Genomic DNA, 23,590 nt, shown 5'->3' on the forward strand with positions numbered 1-23,590 from the left:
CATTTTGATGGGTAGTATTTTATCTGCTACTTTTCCCCTTCTGAAAGCAAAGCTTTCTGTAGAGGAGGATTTATAGAAATATATTTCTAGCACAAAAAAAGTCAGGCACATTAAGATGCTGGAGTAAAGGAGAAATAATGTCTTTTTTCGGAGACCTTGGCTGATTTATCTCTTGCTTGGTAGTTTGATATGACCTTCCTAGCTAGGAACAATATTTTTTTATTCTTCCTTTAATAACAATAATGTCAGTAACAATGTCTTGCACTGTTTCAGCCTCTTCAAATCAGACTTTCAGCGGGTTAGGCGTTTAATGAGTCAAGCCTCACAGGCTCCATTGAGCTGTGGGGACATAGTTTTGTTCTTTTTGTGGAAATCAAGGCACATAGCACTCGGTTGTACAACATACTCAACCTAATGAGGCTTCCCCAAATGCTGCGAGTTCAAATGGATGCTTAAATGCTGAGCCCTGCAGTCTTCAGCTGAGCGTCTCCCAAGCCTCTGATACATCAATCCTGCAGAGACTGAAACGACTTGCCCCGTGGTCAATAAGTGAGTAAACATCACACAGGGGAGACAAGCCCTTGTAGCTGTGAGGTGCTGCCTTCCTTTTGGAAAAAGTATGGATGTTTTCTCTTGCCTTGCTTCCACTCTTCATTCTCGGTGCAGCTCCTCAGGGGCCCTTTTATTCCTAGTCAAGGGTTATTTGATCTGCCTTAGAGCAACAACGATGCTGCTTTCATAAGGGCTGGTGGGCTCCCTCCCTGGCCAGGGAAACATCTCCCCTCTGAGCCAGAGGTAGGAGTGCTGCAGTCCCTGAACTCACCAGCCCATTTGTGAGGGAAACATCTCCCCTCTGAGCAGAGGTGGGAGTGCTGCAATCCCTGAACTCACCAGCCCATTTGTGAGGGAAACATCTCCCCTCTGAGCCGGAGGTAGGAGTGCTGCAATCCCTGAACTCACCAGCCCGTTTGCATGGGGGACGATGGTAAAAGCAAACGTGGTGCTTCACAAAGCTGTGAAGGTATTTCCACAGCAGTAATAGGCAAATCTGGGCATTTGTAAGATTTCAGAGGCCTCAGACCAGAGGGAGAGCTCAGCCCTGTGCAGAGCTGAGCAGCACATTGTGCCGGGTTTGACTCAGCAGATGAAGTAAAACCTGCTCATCAGTAACTGATTGCCATGTGCATCTCTATTATGTAGATGAAATTAATCAAGGCTAAGGGTTAAAGTTTCCATTTGTTCTTTTCAGAGACATCATCTGGAGTATGCTGGGAAGGAGGCAAATTGCTTTACACATTTCTTAGCCCTTGTTGTGAATTTTTCTTGTTCTAGCAAGACATTAGCTTAGCAGAGAGCTCTCATCACTGATTCCACAGGGTTATCATGAAAAATTAGTTGATATTAACTTTGAAGCTTTTAAATTATGTCATGCTTGCTGCTCTGTAGAGGCAGTAAACTTTTCTTGGGGCTGACCTTGGTGATTGGAGCTGGAAGAATTTAGAAACTCCTGGCCTTGGGACAGCTCAGTGCCTTCTCCTTGTGTTGTTCCAGGCTGAACAACAAGGACTGGAGTATGGTTTGGGAAGCTGCTTGGCTTGGTTCCTTTCTTTAGCCCGCCCTGCTCCACCTGTAGAGTGTACCCCAAAACCACCCTGAGCGTGTCCTTGCAAACCTGGTCTGTCACAGCTGTAGGTCCTGTTGGAGGGCACAATTTTTCTGGTTGTGTTTTGGATGCAGCACATGATGTTTCTTTCCAGAGGATGGTGTAATATAGATGAGGAATTGATGAGCGTGGTAATGGTCAGTTAATGCATGTTCCCATCGAATATTGCTGCCATGGCTTCCAGAGTGAGGTCCCTGGGCACAAAGCCATCTCCCTTTCCTTCCCCCCTCCCTCCAAAAAAAAACACAAGGTGAAGTTGTGCCAGTAGCCTGTAGATTTAGGACCAGAGGCTTAATTGCTTCCCACTGGGCCCTTTGTCCCTCATTACATGGGCATTGCAGAAATCCCCCCCAGTCACATTGGGCACTGCTCTCCATTTGTGGCCCTGAGATGTATTAATTTAAGAATAATTATCTTCATTTAAACTTATTAATGCAGTTTTTAAGCACTGCTGCACAGTAATCAGGCAGGCACGTCGGGTAAGTTGTGCTGGGTGAATATTTAGAGTTCCCTTCCTGCCGCTCCGTGCGTGAGGGGCTGAGGCAGCCAGGGGGATTTAAGTAGGTTTTCTCTGCTCCCCTCCTCATGCCTGTGCTTCTGTAACCCGTAAAAGAGTTAACTGGAGCAGGGGAGACGGAGCAGCCCTCGGGGCTGTGATATAACTGGTTGCAGAGGCTCTGAGCTATTCCTGGGCTCTGGAGGGGGCAAGGCTGGCTCTGGTGAATTTTACTGTGGCTTTTGATATGAAGCTTGGAGCCAGATTTTGCTCAAAAAAAACTGCTGAGCTCTCTCAGCTGGGGCTCATTTTCTGGAGGTTGGATCTGCCATGCAGGGAGTGCTCTGTGGAGGGGCAGGTAAAGGTGTTGCTGTGCCTGGAGAGCTGAGGGTGGCTCAGGATGCTCCTGCCTGCGCAGCAAACCCTTCCTCTGGGGAGAGCCCCTTGCTGGGGGTCTGACTGTACCCGTGGGTGAGGGAGTGAGGGGCTGGTCCTCCCGGGCCAAACAAGAGCTGAATCCTGCTGCAGTGGGGAGGATGCCCAGGCAGGGCTCTGCTGGTCCCCAGCCAGGGCTGCCTGTGAGACTCCAGGGATGGCTGTGGTGACTGCTGCCAGTTCAGTCACTTTGTGTGTTCTGCCTCCTGCTGCTGCCACAGCCCTCGAGAGAGAGGAATGAACCCCCAGCCAAACCGACCCTCCCTGCCTCGACAGCTGAACGCTGGGAACGCAGCAGGGACCAAGAGAACAGTTTGGTTTCTGAGTGGGCTGGGAGGACACAACCCACCTGCATTTCCCCAGAAACCAGGAACCGATTTCCCCCTCCGGGAATCTGTGCTGGCTGTTTGGATTAAAGAGGCCTTTCATTCCCACATACTTGTGTAGCTCGAGCAGTTCTCACAGGATGACATGAGCTTACACAGGGGTCAGGCACAAGGTATTTGCACCGCCTAAGTCTTGCTGAAATCCTATTTTGAATACTTAAGCGTGTTGTACGTGGCACGTAAAGCTGTGCTGCCTTTGCACGGGTTCGAGTCCCTCTGGCTGTTGTGGAGCCGGAGAGTGGAGTATTTGCTCAGAGGTGGAACACAGTGCTCAGAAATACATGCAGAAATGCCATACAGAAGCACTGGGGAAGGGGCTGATGCTGGGGTGTTCTTGTGCTTGCTGAATGGAGAAGGTTGGCAGCTTGCACTAGATGTTGCCTTTTTCATCCTGTATTTGCATCACATTCCAGTTTAGTTTTTCATAGTTTTTGGAACTTCCTCTAGGAGGATCCCAGAGGCAAAAAAAAATAAAAATCATGGAGAATTCTCATGGTTTGTGCTCTGCCAGAGAAGCCTGGCAATTCAGCTAACAAGGTCCCTTCCCAGCTACATGAGTTATTGTTGTTTTTAATTAGAAGTAATGCTGTAGTTTGGATGTACAGCACAATGGGGTATAAAATGCAGAGCTGCACAGATACCTGAGATGTTTTTTGCAGTTACAAACCTATTTAGGAGGTGCAGTGCTGGAACGTTGGGGTGAGTGGGCTGGGCTGTGTGTACCCACACTCACACCGGGAGGAGAGCGCTCTGGAACCTGCTCATCTGCATAACCAGCTCCATCTGACATTAATGCTAATTTCAGCAGTTTGTGGGGCAGGTTCACTATCAGTACTCCAGTGCACCTCCCCGTGCGGAGAGGCTGAGGACGCGGAGCTGTGATGGGTCCCACCGGGTCAGGGCTGAGCTCAGTTCCTCCGTTCCCCCAGGTCGGTTGGGTTTAGCTCACGTGTGTCCTGACGTGTTGGGGTGGGACAGGACTTTTGTTCCCGAGGCTGTGTCTTTGTTGTGTAGAGATTTACCTGATATGCCCCAAACCGATCTGATTACATCCGTGACCTTGCAGAGAATGGCAGAAGCTCAGCAGACTCGCCCAGCTAAGGCAGGGAAGGGTTTTTTTCCTGCTTCTGCACCACCTGAAGTGTTTGCTCAGTTTCAGAACACAAAGGTGATTCTATTTTTCAAAAGCCAAAGCAGCGAAGAGTGTGTAACCTCAGCTGCCTCCTCGCAGGAGCAGTCACGTGTGTTTTGATGAACTCCACACCAGCACTGTCTGCAAACAGCCCTTCTGCTGTGCTCACAATTAGCAGTGAGAGAGAGACACCTTCAGCACTCAGACCCTCCCCAGGCTCAGCCCCACGCTCTGCAGAGCCTGCAGTGCCACTGCTGAGTACCTTACCCTGCCAGTGGAAACCAGAGGCAAAAAAAAAAAAAGAGGTGGAAGTGTTGTGGAGTGATCCAGACCTCCTGGAGTCATTCATGGAACGTGTATTGGGGATGGATTCACTTCCCCTCTGTTCCACCTGAGGAAAGGGCAGGATGGAGCTGCTGCCAGAGGATCTGAACCCACCAGTGCTGCAGTGACTCCCTCAGTGCTGGGGGAGTGTCCCCGTTGTAAGCAACCTCCAGAAAGCAGATCCTGAATTTACTCACAGGAAAATATAGAGTACCTCAGTGACTTTCACTGCAGGGACCTCGGGCTGGAGACTCTCAAGTTTGGGTTGTTGGTTATAAAAAAGTAATGATAATGAGTGTTTATCTTTGATTTATACACAAATGTTCTTCTAAAATCATGGGTTTTTTTGTTGAATATATGCTGATATATTTTCTGAGCCAAACAAGAAGTTTTGATTTCAAAAAGCTTTTAATTTTAGAGAGCAGCTAAAGTTACCAGTGCCTCTGATCATTGGTGCCTCTGATCCTTTGTCATCTGTTATGTTTATACCAAGTGCACTTCATTAAATATGCTTTAAGCCTTTGGTTTTCCTCCCAGAAACAAGTACAGATCTGGGGTGGAAAGAATATCATGTTAGAGAGCGAGACCATCACTTGCTAGGCTGAACCAGGAACCAGCTGGAGCTCTGTCTCCTGCTGAGGGTGCTTGGTGAGGAGCAGGGCAGTCCCTCCTGTGCCCTCATTAGCACATTTGGGGAGATTTGGGGACTTTGTAGTTAATGTTGGTTTTCTTAGAGCTCATGTGCCTGTGCCTGGCAATTGGATATGCTTTAGAAGAGCATACTTTTAGCTCCAAGCTGCACCAGGGAAGGTTCAGGCTGGACATCAGGAGGAATTTCTTTGTGGAAAAGGGTGCTCAGGCATTGGAAGGAGCTGCCCAGGGAGGTGGTGGAGTCACCATCCCTAGAGGTGTTCAGGAAATGACTGGACATGGCACTTAACGCCATGGTCTAGTTGACAAGGTGGTGACGGGGCACAGGTTGGGCTCAACATCTTGGAGGTATTTTCCAGCCTAAATGGTTCTGTGATTCTGTGCAAGTCTTTCTTGCTGGTCATGCAGTGGCTGACACAGAAGGATCTGTGCTGGAGGAAAATCCTGAAGTGATTGCATGTGGTTTTTTTCTTATGTCTTTTGAATGTCCCATCACGTTTGGAAGTGTGTTTGCCAGTCTCTGGCTGTGAGCCCTTAGGCTGCTGCTGTGTGCTCCAAGTGCCCCTAGGCTGACAGTGTGTGCTCCAGGCCTCGGGGCTGTGGGTCTGGTGCTCTGCTCTGCCCCTGGGGGCCGCGTGCCAAGCAGGACCCCCATGCCCTGTGGTTTTCCCTGAGGAAACTTTGCCTTGTATCACGTGTTTGGTGCTGAGGGAGGATGTGCAGGTTAGAGCAGGAGTTGGAGGCTTTGTTTCCAGCTGGTCCAAGTCCCACTGCAGTTACCTAATGACTGGAAAGTGGTGAGGCTGTACCAGCACAGACTTGTCAGCTGCAGAGGGCAGCTCACCTGGCATGGGTGTCGGGCAGAGGAACGGGTGATGCCAGCGGCAGCTCCTCCGTGCTGGGCTGTGCCAGGGCGAGGCTGAGCATGGGCAGCTGTCCTGGCACTGTGCTGAGCAGGTTTCATCCCTTACCTGCGCTGCACACACCACACCTGTGTGGGGAAGGGATGGGTGGGTGTCCAGACCCGAGCGTGTCTCCCAGCTGCTGCCAGGGGCACAGACAAGTGCCACAGGTGGAAGGGAGGCAGTGGAACCTGCTGCGGGGGCACGTCGGGATGGAAGGAATCTCTCAGACTACATATTTTCTGTTCTTGTGCTGAGGGGAATGTGGTAACAAAGCAATTGAACCTTCTCTTCAGGGAGACGTAGCTGTAAAAGCAGACTTAATTTTGTGCTTCACTTTGGTACCAAAGAGCTGATTTCTGAAACCATTTCCCAGCTCGCAACACATCTCTAGGCATTAAAATGTTGTGAATTTGCTTGTCATTACCAATATTTTCTTTGACTGAAGCTATTGAAACAAAGTGGTCTTTCTATTTTTTTATTTATTTATTTTTTGCTTTAACCTTCAATCTTGCTGCTAAAAGCAGTAGCTCTCTTTTTCTTTCTTTCTTGGTCAAATATAAAAATGATGATAATTTCAAATACTGCTTTAGAATAATTGCTTTCCTCCCTCTTTTGTATGACAACAGAAGCTTGGCCTGATCTTAAATCAGATGCTGGCAGGCAGAGGGCTCTTGACAGCCCTGCAAAATCCTTTAGTTACAAGTCGGCTTTAGCCAATTCTTTATTTGTAAATGACAATTTTCTACAGAAAAATATATGCTTGGGCTTCAATTTCGGAGCCCTAGATTGCAGCCAGGAAAAAATAATTGAATTTTTACACTGATTTTTTTTTCCCTCTCTTTTTCTTCCTAACTTGCTAAAAAAACCAAAAACCAAACCAAATAAAGTGCAGGTCTGTAAGGCATCGTTGGGGCTGATGGAGGGAAGGTCTCCCTGCATGGGCAGGGGAAGGGGAGTGGTGCTGATTTGCTGTGTGCTGGGGGGCTCTGTGGTGACTCCAGGCTCCAGCAGTGCAGGAGTTGTGTGTTGAGGTGTTTGTTGGCTGTGGAGTTAATGTGCAGTGCTCAAACACCTCTGGGTGCTGGGGAGGCTGCAGCAGAGCTGTCACCAGCTGTAGGGCCATGGCCTGGGCCAGGCTGGGGCATTTCCTCTCTGCCCAAGCCTGTGGAGGTGATGCTCATCCCTTTGGAACACAGTGACAACATTGTCCTGGTTCGCTGTGATTTAAGGCAGCCACAAGGGCCAAGTGGTTTGGGATCTGTCCACCAAGGCCACCAATGTCCTCTGCCACCACTGGGGTTGGAGTTCCTGCTCTGATCCTTGTCCATCCTCAAGGGCTTCAGGTTGTGGATGTTGGGTTGTTCGTGGTGTGTTCTCCAGAGGGAATCCAGCACCATCCCTCTGCCTTGTGTCACCGAATTCAGGTGCCCATGGGTTGGCAGGAGGATCTGGGGAACAGCAGAGGTTTCTTGGGGCTGAGCCAGCCCCGTTGGGTTGTGGCAGCTGCAGGATGCTGCAGTGGCAGCTCTGGCTGTTGTTCATGGTTTGATTATTTTCAAAGGAACTGTGCGAGTTCCTTTCGAACTGACCCATGGAAACTTAATAACACATCTCTTCGATTTGGTGTAATTGCCTTTTGTCTGCCAAAGAGCTTTCACCCTGTCTGCAGGAGAAGGGGGAGCGGCACGTCGCTTCTGAGGCAGGAGCTATGAGGATATGGCACTTGGACTCCTTCCTCACTTCTATTTGCATTGAGAAACACAATAAAAATCATTTATTAAAACAAAATATCCGGGGGCTAGAGTTGTTATTGGGAGCCTTTACTCAGCCATCTCTCAAATAAAAACAAAGCAAGACAAAGAGAAAAAGTATCTAATCAAATCGAATTGGAATTGCTTTTGTGAAGAAATATTCTCATTATATGGGTTGGGGTTGGGATCTGAGGAGTATTTCTTTTTTTTTCCCACATATTTGAAATAATCTGGTTAAACCGTGTGCTTGTCTTGTAATTTCTTACAGATGGTCACAAGAACAAAGAAAATATTTGTAGGTGGATTATCGGCTAACACAGTAGTGGAAGACGTAAAGCAATACTTCGAACAGTTTGGCAAGGTAAGTTCTGCCCAAGTGAGCACCACATAGTTTGCATTCTTCTTTTTTCCTTGCCTTTGTCTTAGTGTGTTTTGAAAGCCCAAAGTGCAGCGAGGGCTGAGCTCAAAGAAAGGCCACAGGTTTGGCCTTCCCGTGTCGTGTCTCGGAGTCTCTGGAATTCCTTTGCTGTTTGTTGCATGTGTGTGTAAAACATTGCCAACACTGTTTACATCCAGTGAAGACAGAAAACATCCTTGGGAGGTGGATCTGTGTCTGTCCAGGATGAATTTGACCTTAGCTGAATGACTGCACAGTTGTCTCCTCAGTAAGATCAGCCTTTGTTTCCCCTGACTGCAGGGGCAAAAGGAGCACACAGAGATATTGGGGAGCTTGTTAGGTTGTGAAAGTGCCTGAAGGGATCAAGGGAATAGCAGGAGCAATATGGGAGTCACCAGAATAGCCACTGAATTCCTTATTAGACAATCAGCCTGCAAGATCCTGTGGAAATATATGGAGACGCCTGACATAATTTAAAAAAAAAAACCAAACAGACAAGTTCATGCTCGGGAGACCTGAACATTGCCAGAATAGTCTTTTCTGTGGTGCAGCAGCTCAGAGGCACAGTCCAGGCTCTCACTGGAGCTCAGTGCCAGCAATTTCACGGAGCTTTCTGGATCCCCAGGGCTTCTGGACGCTGGTTCAGGAGAGCTGCCTGCTCTGGGAGCAGCTTGTGGTCCCACCTTCTGTGGGGACTCCGTGGGCTCCAGCTCCACAGCTCAATTCCTGCTCTTTGGAGTGCAGCAGTTGGTGTTTCAGAGCAGGATTGCGTGAGGACACAGCAGGGTATCCCAGAGCAAAGCAGCTCCATTCCTTGTAGTTAGTTTGTGTTTCTTTTATCTGCCCTGAAAAGCCCAAGCCAGGCAGGATTCTGCCGAGGCTGAGGAGGTGAGTTTATAAATGGTTCCTGTGCTGGATTGATAGTTGTTTTGCAAACCAGTCATTTTATTTTCAATAATAATCTTCGATTCTGGCAGGATGTTTACAGCCTGCTGAGCCTTTTATTAAAGGATTACATGAGCTCTTGGATGCTTCTTCTGTAGTTACTCCTAATTGCAGAACTCCACTAACCTGTATTTTTGAAGTTAATAATAGTTTCAATATAAGTGCTTTGCATATTGTCTGGATGTTGTCTTAATATAGTCTTTTTAATTTCACCATCTGGTAGTTTCATGCTTGCAGTTTTACAGTCCCTGAGAGTGCAGCCAGCCAGGCTGTGTGTCTCAGGAGTGACTGCTGGTTCGGGACGCTTCGGTTCTGCTTTTGTGCTCTGCCTTTCTTGAGACAGCTTAGCAGAGGTTTGCCTTTCCAGAGGCAACACTTGGGGAAAATCAAGTGTTTTCTTCAAGTGGCTTAATTTGCAGGCTGAAAACTGCACAAGTTGGGCTCATGGCAGGAACCCATTCCCGTGGCAGCACAGCTGGGGATGTCCTGCCGAGGCTCCGTGGCCCGGGCGTTACAGCTCAGCTCCTGCAGGACTTGGTCCGTGTCCTTCTAGGGCACCTTTTCCAGTTGCATCCGTTTCATGTTTCCTTGTTGTAGCTTGTGAAGACTTCCATGAAGGCAGTGGTGCTTGGAGCATTGGCCTGACCTTGGTGCAGGTGTTGAGGCTCTCTCCACAGCACTGTGCTGTGTGTCACTGGGACCTGTTGGCTTTGGGGTGTTCTGAGGTGATTCTCCCTGCGGCTGTTGTGGTCAGAAGATGCAGAGCTGGTTAATGACCCTTGGAAATGGGGACTTGTGGTTCAGCTAAATTAGAAGACCTGTGGAGAGTGGGGTGTGTGCTCAGACACAGTGACCCAGGACTGGCCCCACTGGATCTTGCAGGAGCTGTGTCCTCCCTCCTGCTCTCCCTGTGGCTTCTTGCTCAGCTCTCCAGCCCTGGGGGCAGGGACTGTGCTCTCTGTGCCCTGCTCAGCACACAGCCTGGCTCTCCAGTCAGGCCATGGCCCTGCAAGCAGTGATCCCCATCGGTTGGTGAGCTCTGTCTTCGCTTAGAGCTTGCTGAAATAAAGCAGAATTCGCGCGGAGCCACCCGTGTTTGGGAAGAGCATCTCAGGTGACTTTGCTCTCTGAAATGCTGAGCTTACTTAGCGGCCTGGAAAAAATTGCTTACCGACTGCTGCGATTCCTGAAATCCTGTTTGTACTTGCTGGGGAGAGGAGCTTTGAGCCAGGGGAGGCTGTTTGGGTAACTAGGGGTAGCTCTCAAAACACACACCGTGGCCAGAGCCCCCAGCAGCACTGGGAAGGGCTCGCTCGGCTCGCCGGAGTTGGCAGCAAAAGGGGAAAGTGTTGAAGTTGGAACTGCAAGATTCTGAAAGTCAATGCCGGGACCTTTGTCTCCAAGAGAAAGAAAAGCTTTGGTAAACACTCTTCATCCGTGACAGTGCCTGATTTCCAGCACCAAAGTATGTGGTAATGGTGATAACTCTTGAGACTTGGATTGTGACATTTCTCATAGTGGTTATTTTCTCTTCCTGTAAAGCTCAGGATCTGCAGGAGTCCCAGCTTTCCTTTTGGGAAGGTGGACATCCTCAGCTGCTGTGAGCTGTGCAGGAAGGCTGTGTTTGTGGGAGCCTCTGCTATTCCAGGCAAAGATGTTTCAAACACTCTAGCAAATTAAATAAATTCACCGTCTGTGTTGACCCATCCTGGCTCTGCAGCATCCCCCTTGTGCTGGGTGTGAAAAGCTGCTAAGAGCAGGCTTAGAAAGAATTGAAATGAGAAGTGTTAGAGGTGAGGAGGTCCAAGGGGAAGCTTGGAGGGCCCCAGTGCTGCCCTGAGCTGTTGGCAGGGCTGGGGTTGCAGATCTGCCTGTTTTGTGGCTGTCTGGAAGGGTAAGCAGTGTGGAGCTCTGAGATGAGAACATGTTGCAGTGTTTAAGGCTTCAGGTATCATTTAAAAGAGGAAAAAAAAGCCACAACAGCCTCTTAAAGCCTCACCCTGAGGACTGTGACCAGCAGAAGAAAGCCCCAAGCACTAATGAGTTGCACTTCTCAGGACCTGCATGTTCTGCACCTCCTGAGCTGCAGGCACTGATGCTGGGGCTTCAGAGGGCTCGTTGTTCCCAGGTGCTGCTCCCTTCTCACAGCTCCTGTGAAAGCAGCACAGTCCTTCGTTTGCGACTTGCAATTATACTTCACATGGCGAACTGTGTAATTAGTTTGGAAGACTTATGCCTAGTCATTGGTTTATCCTAATCGGCTTTGGCTTTTCCCAACAACAAAGTGAGCTTATTTTCCTAAGCTGAAACAACTCTGCTCCCTTTGTTCCTCTCTTTTATTGTCTCATTCCTTTCATTCTGTTTTACTGCCAAAGTTTTGTTTCATTAGGCCTACAAGTCATTTCCAATCCAGTGGGCTGCTACAATAAGGCCTTTATAACTCAGCTGCCCTGGTTCCCATGTCCCTTCTGGTCCAGAGCCAGGACTTGCTGTTTGACATGGGATTTTAACCCTTTGGCTGCCCCAGCTGCTGGTCCCCAGGGGCCTGGGATGGGGACAGGACCCCTATGAGCTCAGGATCCTAATGATTGCGTGCAGCCCTTAATTGATGCCTTAATGTGCTTGGGCTCCAGGTTGGGCTTTGGGGCACAATTACTGCAACAGAATTCTGAGTCAAAATCTTCTTACTGTAATGAAGGTGGTGGGAACAGCCCTTGGAATGAAAGGCCTCTGTGTCCTCCCAGCACGGTGGGAACAGTGATGGTGAAGGTGTATTGCAGTTGTCCCACACTATTAGATCAGTCCATACACGACTGTTCTTGTAGAGAAATCTCATTTCTTTGTGTGGGAGAATACATTTAAATTTATCCTTTTTTTGGATGAGGATGGGGATTTTTGAAGGAGATGTGTGAAATAGTTGTGTGGGCATACAATTCTTTCACACAGTGTTGCTTCAGCCTGCTGGAGGAGCAGTGCTGCTCGTGGTGCCCCCACATCATTTCCTGCTATGAAAACTTTCAGCACAGGAGCAGTGGTTCTTCATTTTTCCCTTAGCAGGAATTCTAAAGGACTGTTGGGGAAGGGGGATGTGGCAGTTGCTTTTTATTGTGAGTTATTTTAAGTTTCCAGATGACACTGAACCAGCCCAGGATGCTCTAATTTTGTTTTCTGCCCTGGCTTGCCGCGAGGTCCCTCCGACCATCGCAGGCATGTCTCAGCCTCGCGCGGATTACGTTGTTTCCTCAGGAATGGCTTTTAAGATCTGGAAATTCTGAGGCGAGACAGGATTTCTGAATTACCTCTCTGGATCCGAAACGTTTGCTACAGTCACTTGTTATTTCCTGTGAGACACAGAACAGACCAGTGGAATAATAATATCTGGATTCTGAGGGTGGTTTTTTTCTGTGAAACTGTTGAGCTTTCGAAAACCTGTAATTTTCTCATCTCTCCCTTCTCATAGCCTGACAGTGCCCAGTGGCAGCGAAGCAGGTGAGAGGAGGTTCCTTGGCACACCTGTCCTGGCTCCAGGGGAACTGAGGCTGCAAACAGCCACCAGAGATCCTCCCTCGGGTGTTCCATGTCTTGCCCAGGGCAAATAACACCAGTTTAACCTCTGAAGAAATGATCTTCGTAACGAAACCCCTCTGCTCTGTGTGTGTGTCGAGGGGAGGGAGGTGGGACCCACTCCAGGATTTCAGCCTAAACGGATGGTTTACATAAATCTCTTCCTCGCTGACAGCTGGGAAAGCATAAATCAGGAGAGAAAACTCCTCCTTCCTGTTGGCCAGGCTGCCTGGGTGTGAACGAGTTAATGCACTGCTCTGGGATTAAGCACTCCAGTGGTTTACTTTTCCCGGAGACCTCGAGGATGGCCCCGAAGATGTTATTACAATAGAGTTGTTAGCATGAGAAAAGGTGGTTTTTCTCGCCGTGGGTTCATTTTGGGGGGATTTGGAAGTCTGTGTGGAGCTGGGGCTAAGGACAGAGTCAGGAGGGGCAAGGAATTCTGCTTGTATGGAAGTGAAAGCTTAGTTAATTTGGCCTTGGCAGAGAGTGTGAATTGTATTGTCACCTCAGTGGGACATTGATATGCAGATTTGCCGGTCAATAGGAGACACCGATGGGCTGTCCTCAAAGTCTTTGCTTTGCAGAAAAGTCATTTTTCCATTTGACAGGTTGTTAGCCTTTCACGTTTCTCAGCATTGGATTTCCCAGTTCAGCACTAGGGAATTGGTTATGTTTTATGAAACGAAGGGACAAATTTGGACTCTTATTTACATTCTAGTCTGCAATAGCTTAAGTTCCCAAAACATGTGTAATGTGCAGTATAAGAGAGATGTCCTGGCATTTTTCTGACTGCTGCTGCCCTCACTGTCCCTCCCAGAGTGTCTCCAGGCTCTGGTGTGGAGCAGCTTGGAGCTCATCCTGTTCTTTTTGCTAAGCTACCTGGTGCACCTGCAGAAGTCGCTTACTTGGAATTGTTGCGTGTCCTTAAAATACAAGCATCAAACCAATACGTTGTCTGCAGCTCCTGCTGAGTCTGGGACAAGAGAAAGCACAGTTTTTGGGGTGTTCTGCTGGGGGAGCACAGACCAGCATTGTCCTTCTTCACACCTCTGCCCTGTGCTTGTGCTTGCAAGTCCCACTGTTTCTGCATTTCCCCGTTTCCCTGTTCTGCCCATGCCAAAGGTTAACGAATGTTGCTTTAAATTTTGACTTTGGCATGTGAGGATTGCTGTGGGCTATGGGGGTCCCTCATGGCCTAAAGCACTGGTTATTATTTCTTCTCCCTCCCACGCATGGTTTTTACTCGTTTTTTGAAAAACAAACTGAGAAACTGGATCGTTGCTCGGAAAGTGACCAGTGTTTTCGTGCTGCCACAGTAGCTGTGCTCAGGAAGTCAGTTTTGAGGTGGTCTGGAATAAGCCACATGCTTTGTGGAAGTGGTTTTGTTATAAATTAGATGTTGGTTTTTACCTGTGTTTTAAGGAAAAGAGGAAATGTTATGGCAGGATTTGTGGGCACGAAGGCAGTATCAGAGCTCAGCAGAAGTCTGAAGTGCAGTTGTGTTTCCTTTTCTCCTCTGGTTGATGGAATGGTGAGGAAGCAGCAAGATGAGCTCTGCCTCAGCAAGCTGCATCGAGAGCAGGAGCTGGTGGTGTTAAACCACAGCAATAGGAACCAGGTACAGTGTTCTGATATTTGCAGTATCAGCTGTGAAATTGCATCAGATTCCACGCTGGCACTTGTCTGGAAGTGCAACCTCGTGGATGCTCCAGAAGGTGTTTGTGAGTGGAGGTGCTGCTCCTGCCATCCATGGAATGAGAACCTGTGCTCTGAGCTTGGCCTTGGGAAAACCCAGGTGTTACCTGCTCTCTAATGAGAGAGAATCACAGGATATTTAAAACGTTGTGTGGTGGGACTGAACCCACAGTGTCCCGCTCACAGGCTTGGGGGAGGCTGAAGGTTACTGAGTGGGGAGTCAGCGTCGGATCGTTGTCATCGTCCTCCAAAATGGATACACTGGCACTGAGCGATGGGATGTGAAATGTGAGGTGTTTTCTATGCAGCTCTGAGTCTGGGCCATGAAGGAAAGAGCTTCCAAAAGTACCCGGGAGAAACTCCATAGAAATTGTTCCAAATGTGGAAACATTACAGGAGGAGGAAGAGTAATGCTTTCTCCACGTGGAAGTGAATGGCCACGTGGGTCAGTCCTAGAGGTGAAATACCTGAGCTTTGTTCACACGTGGAGTATTGAGGTGTGGCCAGTTTAATTAAACTTGTGTTGATTCTGCAGAGGTAGAATGTGAAATTCATTTGATGTCCATAATACACATGTCTATCTCTGTTAGGAACACTTCGTATTTTGTTTTCATGGGGAAAAAAATGCACCTGAGCACATTTGGGTAGAAGTGAAGTGGTGGCCAAGTGTGACTCAGTGCCAGCCCTGTGGGTAGCGTTGGTGCTGGTGATACCTGCCAGCCCAGAGAGGGAGAGGTGTGTGTGTCTGCACTGTCTGTGTTCATAAATACAACTCCAGAAATGGGGACAAGGGCAAAGTAGCTCAAATGAAGAGCCAATTAAGATAATCTAAGCAGAATGAGGATTAACATTCTCCTAATCTGAAGGGTACCCGAAATGCTTGTGGCCAGATCAGCACTGTCTGTGTCAGGGATAGCCGTGAGGAGTTTGGGGTGAGCAGGGATGGACACGGTGTGCTCACCCCAGGGTCCAGCACAGTGCTGCTGGAGCAGTGATCCAGGCTCCGACAGGTCCTGTTGGCAGCATGTCATGGGGTGAACCTCTGTGCCACTGCCGTGGAGGTTTGAGGGAGTGGAGTATGGGAAATGTCACGATTGCTGGTGTAAAGGGAGTTAACATCTGGCGGGTTTTCTTTTCCAGAAAGTTGAAAGCACAAGTCTGTCAGGGAAGAACCTGCTGTGTGTTTTCTCTTTTGGAAACCAGTTGCAGTGCCCACTGTGCCCTTTGGTGCCACTCCCAGCACTGGGAACGGCTGATCCAAACCCGACCAGTGTGTGTTCACCAGCAGTGGCAGCGAGAGGGGTCACACCTGCACCCTGTGCCAGGGCTTGGGTTTGAAACCTCAGCAGACCGGAGTGTGAGCAGGATTCCAGGCTGAGCACTGCTGGTTTGGGTGCTGTGGGGCCGTTCAGGTGTGCCAAGGGGAGGAGGAGCTGCACAGACCCCGCGGTGGCCGTGCCCCGTTTCTGGGGAAGTCTCTGTGTGAGCAGGGACTCTTTGGGAGAAGATGCCTCCGTTGACTCTGCTGCTCTGGCAAGTGGTTTAGCGAGTTCAGATCAGTGCCACGTTAATTGTCGGGACTGGGAGGGTGGGAGCAGATTTCACCGGGGGCAATGGAAGAGATCCAATGAATTTCCACTCTGTTTCACTGCTTGGCAAACCGGCACTTACTGTCACTTTGCATAAATAGGTTTATTTCAGAGGGTCAGCCGTCACCACTCCCCCCTTCCCCTCCCGGCCCACCCTCCCCTGGAGGAGAGGAGGCCGACGAGCATTTAATTTCCCCAGCAGCAGGTGCTTGTCATCCATCTGAAGATAGCTGCCAACATCTGGTGCGATTGCCTCGGCAAACGCAGTAACAAGGCGCCTGCAGTTCAAACGCAGAGAGAGCATTGCCTCTTTAATGATAACAAGCTGTTGGCTTCCCCTCTGAGATGAATTCATCTCACAGATGTTTGTCTAGTTTTGGCAATCTTATCACTATAGCTTTGGTGATTATGCTCAACTGGAGACTATTACTATAAAAGAAGTTTGAACTTGTTCCATTTTTGCGTTATTTATTTATTTAGCCATTTATTTCTCTGCTTTCGGGATATAATTTGTATCAACAACTGTACTGTGGGTCCCATTACCCAAGTACCCTCACAATTTTTATTGCCTCTGCTGAACAGTAGCTCACTACTTGATTCCCACCACTGCAGATGTCTTTCAGCCATGCTGACGTTTTGAACATTGCCCATCAACAGCTTTGTGGTTTGAACCCTCTATTTAACACCACATTTTCTGGGATTACTTGGCGCTCGCTCTGTCTGTTCTCTCTAATAACTGTAGTGTCCTCACCATTTCTGCGAGGCACGAGGCGCCAAGAATGTTCTGGATATTCCGCTCGGCCGTGGCGCTCGGGTGACCTTGGCAGGGGTTTGTAATGACTGTCTTCACTGGTGGCTCCTAAACGTTCCCAGCCCCAGCATGAGAGACCTGCAGGCCCAGGGCTCAGTGTTTGCTCCTGTTTGCTTTTCCAGCATGCCTGGCTCTCTTAAGGAGACATTTTCTCCTGAACGTGTGGAATTTAATTCTGGTAAATAGGATTTATTTTTGGAAACATGCTTGTGAATAGGTGACTCATGGCTGAATGAAGATGTGTCACTGTTGGTGGGGACACCACGTATATAATTTCTTAGGCTATAAATAGCTGTCAGTCCAAGTGCTGTGACATGGTGATGCTTTGCGCTGACGCGTTAGCTGCAGCCTGGCTGCTGGGGAGTGTTTAGAGTGTCAGTCTCTCCTGCTGGAGCAACAATTTCTGCTGATGCTTATGGAATAGACATCAATAGGTTTGTGAAATCCTGGGAGTGCTTTAATTGGCACAACAGAAATCAGAGTTCAGGCACATTCCCATGTCACCATCCTGGTGTGTACTTGTGTTTCTTCTCTCACTGCAGAGGTGGAGAAACTGAGTTTTGGAGTGTTGGATGCTTGTTAAAGGCCAAGGGCATCACCTGCAGGGTCCTGAAAGTCAGCAACTAGGTTTATAGAATCACAGAATCATCAGAGTGGGAAGGAAACCTTGAGGATCATCCAGTCCAACTGCTGTCCCTTCACAGACACCCCAACAGTGCACCCTATGCTGAGAGCATTGGCCAAACACTCTGAGCTCTGTCAGCCTTGGGGCTGTGACACTGCCCTGGCAGCTGTTCAGTGCCCAAACACCTCTGGGGGAAGAACCACTTTCTCAGGTCCAGCCTAACAGCTTTGCCCATTTGTTTCTATTACTGAGGAGGTTCTAAGCTAAACACTCAGGATTAGTGCTCACTCCCATTTTCACACCCTGGCAGCAGCAGTTTTTTCTCCTTGCTGATGCTAAACTGGTTCCATGTTGATGTTTGCTCAACACGGTTTACCAACCAACGCAGCACATATGGTTTAATGGCTGTCTCTTTCTCCTGCTCCTGCTGTAGTTACAGTATTATTAAAAATCCATTAAATTTTGATGTACATCATAAAGTATGTGCTCCTGTGAATGCGAGCGCGGGTAATTATTTCTGATGAATAAACCAAAAGGACAAGTATGTAAGAAGTTCATCCTGCAGCTTTCAATTTTCATTATATACATCTCCTGCAGGGGCAATCGTTGTGATGTTGCAGCTGGTTATTTCCGTGGCCTGGCTCTCCCCGGAGATGGATGATGACAGTGCAAACTTGAACTAGCACAAGTGCCAATGTTTTTGTGGGCAGATTTGTAGGTAAACGGTTAAGCAGGGGAGGATAACCCTGGGGAAGGCAGAGGGTGTGAAGAGACTGCGACACCGCAGCGACTCGCTTGGTGTTGGCTGGTTGTGGATGGGCTTTGTGGGATCTTGGAAAGTGACCCAATTATTTCTCATTAAAGCAGCCTAGAAATGTAGCAACAAGCAAGGTGTCATTGCTGAAGCACCACCAGGAAGCCAGGCAAGCTCTTCTTGGGGTCCAGGGCCTGAAGCAGGCGAGGGAATCGTTAAAAATAATGCATTGCAGTGTCCCGAAAGTTTCCTGCAGTATATAATGGTCCTGAGGGGCCTCACCTAGTTTTCCATGTATGATCCATACATAATGGTTACAGCATCTCCTTAACTTTCCCATGACACTGAGGACACTACCCTTGAACACCTCCTTCAGGCTGCAGTTTTTGCAAGCATCTCCTAGTAAGCAGGAACATCAGTGTTTATCTTGCTTGCCTTCTGTCCCCACTGGGCAAAAGAAGTGCTTGGCCTCACTCCTGCCCCTTTAATTTCCTGTTGCTGAATGCTCTGGGCAAACCCACTTCTGGCAGGGTCCTGTCCTCTCTCCCAGAGGACTTCCTCAGTTTTCCTGCTCTGGCTGTAAGAGTCCCCCCCATATTTCTTAAGAGCATGTCTGCACCCAGAGATGAGTCTTGGTGTAGCACAAAAAACTCTTCAGGGACCTTGGTCTTAGCAGGAGCACACAGCCCTTAGCTATCCCAAATAAGAAGGCCAAGTTATGCTAAGAAATCCTAAAGATCGCACCAAATCCTTTGTGCCTGTGGTTTCTTTGCACTTGGGTGTTAGTGCTAAAACTGCTCAGGCCTTGATGGATTCTGCGTGGTGACTTGGTGCTGTTTGCTCTGGGCAGGATCCTGCAGGGCTTTCACTGCCAGGGGTGCAAGGTTTGGCTACATTCAGGTACCAGGGGAGGGTGATGAGCTGGTGAGGCTGCTGGCTGACCCAGGGGTGACGAGGAGAAGGATGGAGCTGTGCTGGGACCAGGATTTGTTTAGGCGTTCAGCTCTGCAGACGTGGCGCTGAATTGCTGTGTTATTTTGGTCTTATTGAGGTCTCCATGGAAAATCTGGGACTAATAGTGTGGCTTTCCTGTGGCTGCTGTGTCTGCAGGCTGTGGGAGGGGGAGCGAGCGTGGCTGCGTGCAGCACCTTGCCGTGACCTTGCTCAAAGTCACAGTGCTGCTGCGATACGGAGCGATGACAAATACATTCACCTTCCCTCAGTTTAGTCTAGCTGGCTTTGTTCCTCCAGCCCTGAGCCTCCCTGCAAAGGGTTTTTGTTTACTTTTCCTGAAATGGAAGAGGCCCTGGTGCATAGTCCTCCTTCAAAAATAAACCTCTGAAAAGGAAAACAAAAGAGAAGGAACAAAAATCAGACCTAGTCCGATTATACAGAGCAGATCTTGGTTCCGAGTTCAAGGCAACTCGAGCCAGAGGTTTGTTTAAGCGTAACGCAAATTCTACCATTTTTGGATGGTTTGAAACTCTCCTCCTCTCCCTCCTGTGCTTTCAGAAAACAATCAAAAATAGAGCTGCAGTCAAATTCTAGAAGTAACATCTACTGATGGATTTTTTTTGTTGTCCCGTACCATCTTCTTCAGTCAGATTTATGCTCCAAAGTTCCCAAAATTAGTTAGGTGCTCTGGAAAAGTTGCATTTCATTTGACCTTCTGACTGTGTTTTGACTTAGGGAAGGTAAAAATACCTGGTAAAGACCAGGTCGCATCACTTGTGAGCCCAGCAACAGATTGTTGAACTGGGATGAGGAAAAGGTGTAAGAAACCATTTCTTCTGCCAAAGGGTCCTAAGAGCTGTAGTGCTCCAGCCCCAGGGCTGGTGCTCCACACACTGGTGGCAAACCAGGGTGCCACTGGCTGAAATACCTTGGTGGCATCAGCAGGTACATCGTTAGCAGTTCGTGGTAGTGTTTCTGCAGTAAATAAACATTAACTGGTGGCTGTTCCCACCCCCACAAGGGCTGAGGAGGATAAATGAAAACCTCAGTAGTGCCAAGACTCCACTTTATTCATCAATAATTAGGATACAGGCTCCTGGTGGGAAGTAAGCTTTGTGCTCGGTTGACTCGTAGGTCATGTTTTCCATTTCTTTTCTGTTTAAGTGGAGAGGTTTATATACTATTCCTTGACCTAAAAATTTGCTCTGTAAAAAGTATAAAAGGTGCAGGCTGAGATAATGCATCTTTGGGGACTGCAGGCTTGCTGCTGACCTCTGTTTACATGATGTAAATCAGGCTGGAGCAGAGCTGTGCGAACAGGCCAGGGCAGCTCGTGCACCAGGGGCTGCTCAGCCCTGCCAGGTGCCAGTGCTGGTGGAAACACTGATGCCTCATGTGGCTTTGCCTTTGGGGAGCAGGGAAGGGCTCTGAAAACAGAATTAGAAGTAATTGATGGCTTCAGCCAGATTGTTTGTGGGTGTGCACTGGGAAAACTCCTTGAGATGAGTGAAGCTGTGCTGGTTTGCACACATGGGGTGTGAGTGAACGTGGTCCAGGTGTCAGCAGTGCTGGGGCTGTGCTGGGCTACAAGAGCTGCGAGTTGGACACTTGGTTTCGAACGTTTTGGGCTGGCAAAAGAAAGAAAATTCTTCCCTGTGAGGTGCTGAGGCACTGGCACAGGTTGTCCAGAGCAGCTGTGGCTGCTCCATCTCTGGAGCGTTCCAGGGAGGTTGGACAGGACTTGGAGCAGCCTGGGCTGGTGGGAGGTGTCCCGGCCCATGGCAGGGTGGGATGGGACTGGCTCTAAGGTGCCTTCCAACCCATTCCATGATTCTATCCCCGTTAAGTGAAGGGTCTGCCTGTGCTCTTCCATGTCCTGTTCTCTGGCTCTCGTGGCCTCCACGCGCAGGGGTTGAAGTGTTGGTGCTGGCACACGCAGCCACAGCAGTGCCCGGAGCCTCTGGGCTCGGGTGCCTGTTTGCTCACAGCCTGGACAGAAATCCCTTCACTTGCTTGGAGTGCTGCTGAAATATTAATGCAGAACAAATCATCTGGTTTAAACTGAACATCAGACTGAGAGAGCAGTGGTGTGTGATGCTCGCCGTGGGTTGTATCCTCCTGGCAGGGTGCCCTGTGCCAGGTGGGCAGGAGGATAGGGAGTAGCTGTGTCCTCTGAGTGGAGGAAGTTTTGATCTTTAACCCTTCCCCAGGCTTCTAGGAGCCCAGGTGGAATGAGAACAGGAGTGTTCCTGTTTTGCATCATCTGTGAGTGATTGGAAGGATGTTTGGAAAAAGTTAACTGCTCTTGGGACTTTTTCAGGCAGACTGTTTAAAGCAGTTATTTTTCCCAGATGGTAAATCTAGGAGACATCCTCAGCAGCCTGGTAGTAATAATGATACTTACATGGCACTTTACATTTTCCAAGTGCAGTCCAAGTAGCTGATCTGTCTTGTCTTTTGCAGCGATGTGTAGTTAAACTTGAAGGATATTGGCCTGAATTTGTAGCCGTTTATCAGCCACATCTGTGGGTGAATTTACTTTTCTGCTGGTTTGTACCATGTGAGTAAACTCATTTCTCCTGTGTATCTTGACATTAATTCCAGTCTTTCATCTTGGTAGTGAAAATGGTCCTTAAGCAGAGCAGAGAAGAAAGATGTCTTTCTGCCTCTTGCACTGCAAGCAAGAGGAACAGCTTTAGAGGAATGTTTCAGCCTATGGAATGTATAAATGCACTGGGAAGGAGTGTGGAGTGACCTCCCTGATGTCCTGGAGGTCGTTGTGCTGTGACCTCTCTGCCCATCCCTGTGTGGCACACGATGGCCATGGCACCTCTTTCATAACCTCTCCAGGGCTTTTCTGTCCTTTCAGAGTATTCCCAGGAGTGTTAAGTGCAGAGGGAGCAGGTTTGCACACCTGCCTGCAATTAAGGAGTTTGTTTTTACTCTCCATACTTTTTTATGGCAGTGGCAAGAGCAGGCTGTGCCATGTGGGGCTGTGGTAAGCCAGGTGGGTGAAGTGCTCCACACCCAGCTCTGCTTGTCCTTCCTGGCATCCTCCACCCCCTGCCCGAGGAGCAGGACACAGGGGCTGTGGGGGCTGCTGGCAGAGAGGGAGGAAAAGATCTCGGTGAAAGGGGCCAGGGAGAGAGCCAAGTTCCTCGAAAGAGGACCTTGCAAGGAGCGTGCAGATGACATGAAAAAGTAATTAAAAGGAAAGCCCTAATGGGACGTTAGGGGGAGATGCAGCTGGAACTTGAATAAGCAAATGTAAAGAGGGAATTAAGTTTGTAAGCTTTTCTCCTAGGAACTGCTGAGGAAAACACAGCAACAGCTTCTGTGGCTGTAAATCAGCACTGAGCCTGTTTCCAGAGAGCTGCAGCCTGTGAGTGTGGCTCTCGTGCTATCTGCCAGTCCTAACCCTGGGAAACACAGGGGAAAGAGGCTGTGACGTTCTGCAGAGGTGACCTGAAGGACACTTGGTTCCAAAGAGAAGGAGACGGGCTGCAAAGGCGAAGGGAAACTGTTGGTAATGTAGTTTGCCTGGGGCAAGTTGGTAGTTTGCAATAAGTAATATTAATTTAAGTGTATAAGGCTTTAAATTATCTGGATAATTTAATCTGTGTGGTTTTTTAAAAAAGGATTTGCCAGCTTTAATCTTGAGTAAAAATAAAACAAACCAAATGAAACAAAAACCTTCAATTAATATTAGCACTTTCACTCTGGAGAGTAATATACAGCAGAGATGTTTATTTTTAGCTGGGAAGAATTTGCATGTGTGTTTCCAGATGTAGTGTCAGACTTGGTGCTACTTAAAATTCAGCTACCACAGTCCACAGATCTGAATTTTCTTTTCCATAGCGTTTTGTTTCTGCCACCGTGGATATAATTTTTTTCCTTTCTTCTGTTTTTTCTCTTTTCCCCCCGGCAGAGGTGGTGGAGGGGTGTGATGATTAAGGCAGCCGGTAAGTCTCTTAGCTTCCTGTGAACTTTCCTCCCTCTGCGAGGAGTGACCTATTTAGACGAGGCCCTTTGATGCAGTTGGGGAGGTCAGGCGAGGTCAGAGCGGTGGCCGTGCCAGAAATCCCACAGATGCAGGAAGGCAGGAACTTCTGGAGGATGCAGCTGGAACAGGCAGTGGTTTCAGCCTGTTCCTTCTCTGCCCCTGCGTTTGTCCTGGGGCAGAGAGGGCTGTGCTGCCCCTGGGATCGCGGACGGAGGGCACAGAGGGCCCTGGCGTGGGCACAGTGCCCGAGCTGAGCTCTCTGCTCCCGCTCCGGGTCGCTCTGTGCTTACGCAGATGCAGATTGCAGCCCTCCCTCCCTCCCCAGCTCCTCCTTCCAGCCCGTGGGGCTCACGGCCTGCTGAGGAAGGGGCTGTGCAGATGTGCGAGATCCTCCAGCCTCTTTCATTTCTCTAATTGCCATGTGGAAGAAGGGGAAGGAGGAAGAATGCTCCTCTCAGCTTGGTCGTCCCAAAGTAAAATCCCAGCTGAGCAGCTTAAAATAGCTGG

At 48.9% G+C, this 23,590-nt stretch overlaps 1 protein-coding gene across 1 annotated transcript in view; it reads left to right on the top strand.

The window, feature by feature from the left end:
- Positions 1 to 8,011: 8,011 nt before the first annotated feature.
- MSI2 (musashi RNA-binding protein 2) overlaps positions 8,012 to 23,590 on the top strand; it is a gene marked incomplete at both ends in the record, with an annotated part of 124,951 nt that continues 109,372 nt past the window's right edge. Inside the window, one exon of the mRNA XM_009079237.1 lies at positions 8,012 to 8,104. Coding sequence (XP_009077485.1) covers positions 8,012 to 8,104 — 93 coding nt within the window. The remainder of the gene's footprint in view (positions 8,105 to 23,590) is intronic.

Source organism: Acanthisitta chloris, unplaced genomic scaffold, assembly GCF_000695815.1.
Source record: "Acanthisitta chloris isolate BGI_N310 unplaced genomic scaffold, ASM69581v1 scaffold5867, whole genome shotgun sequence".
NCBI lineage: Eukaryota > Metazoa > Chordata > Aves > Passeriformes > Acanthisittidae > Acanthisitta > Acanthisitta chloris.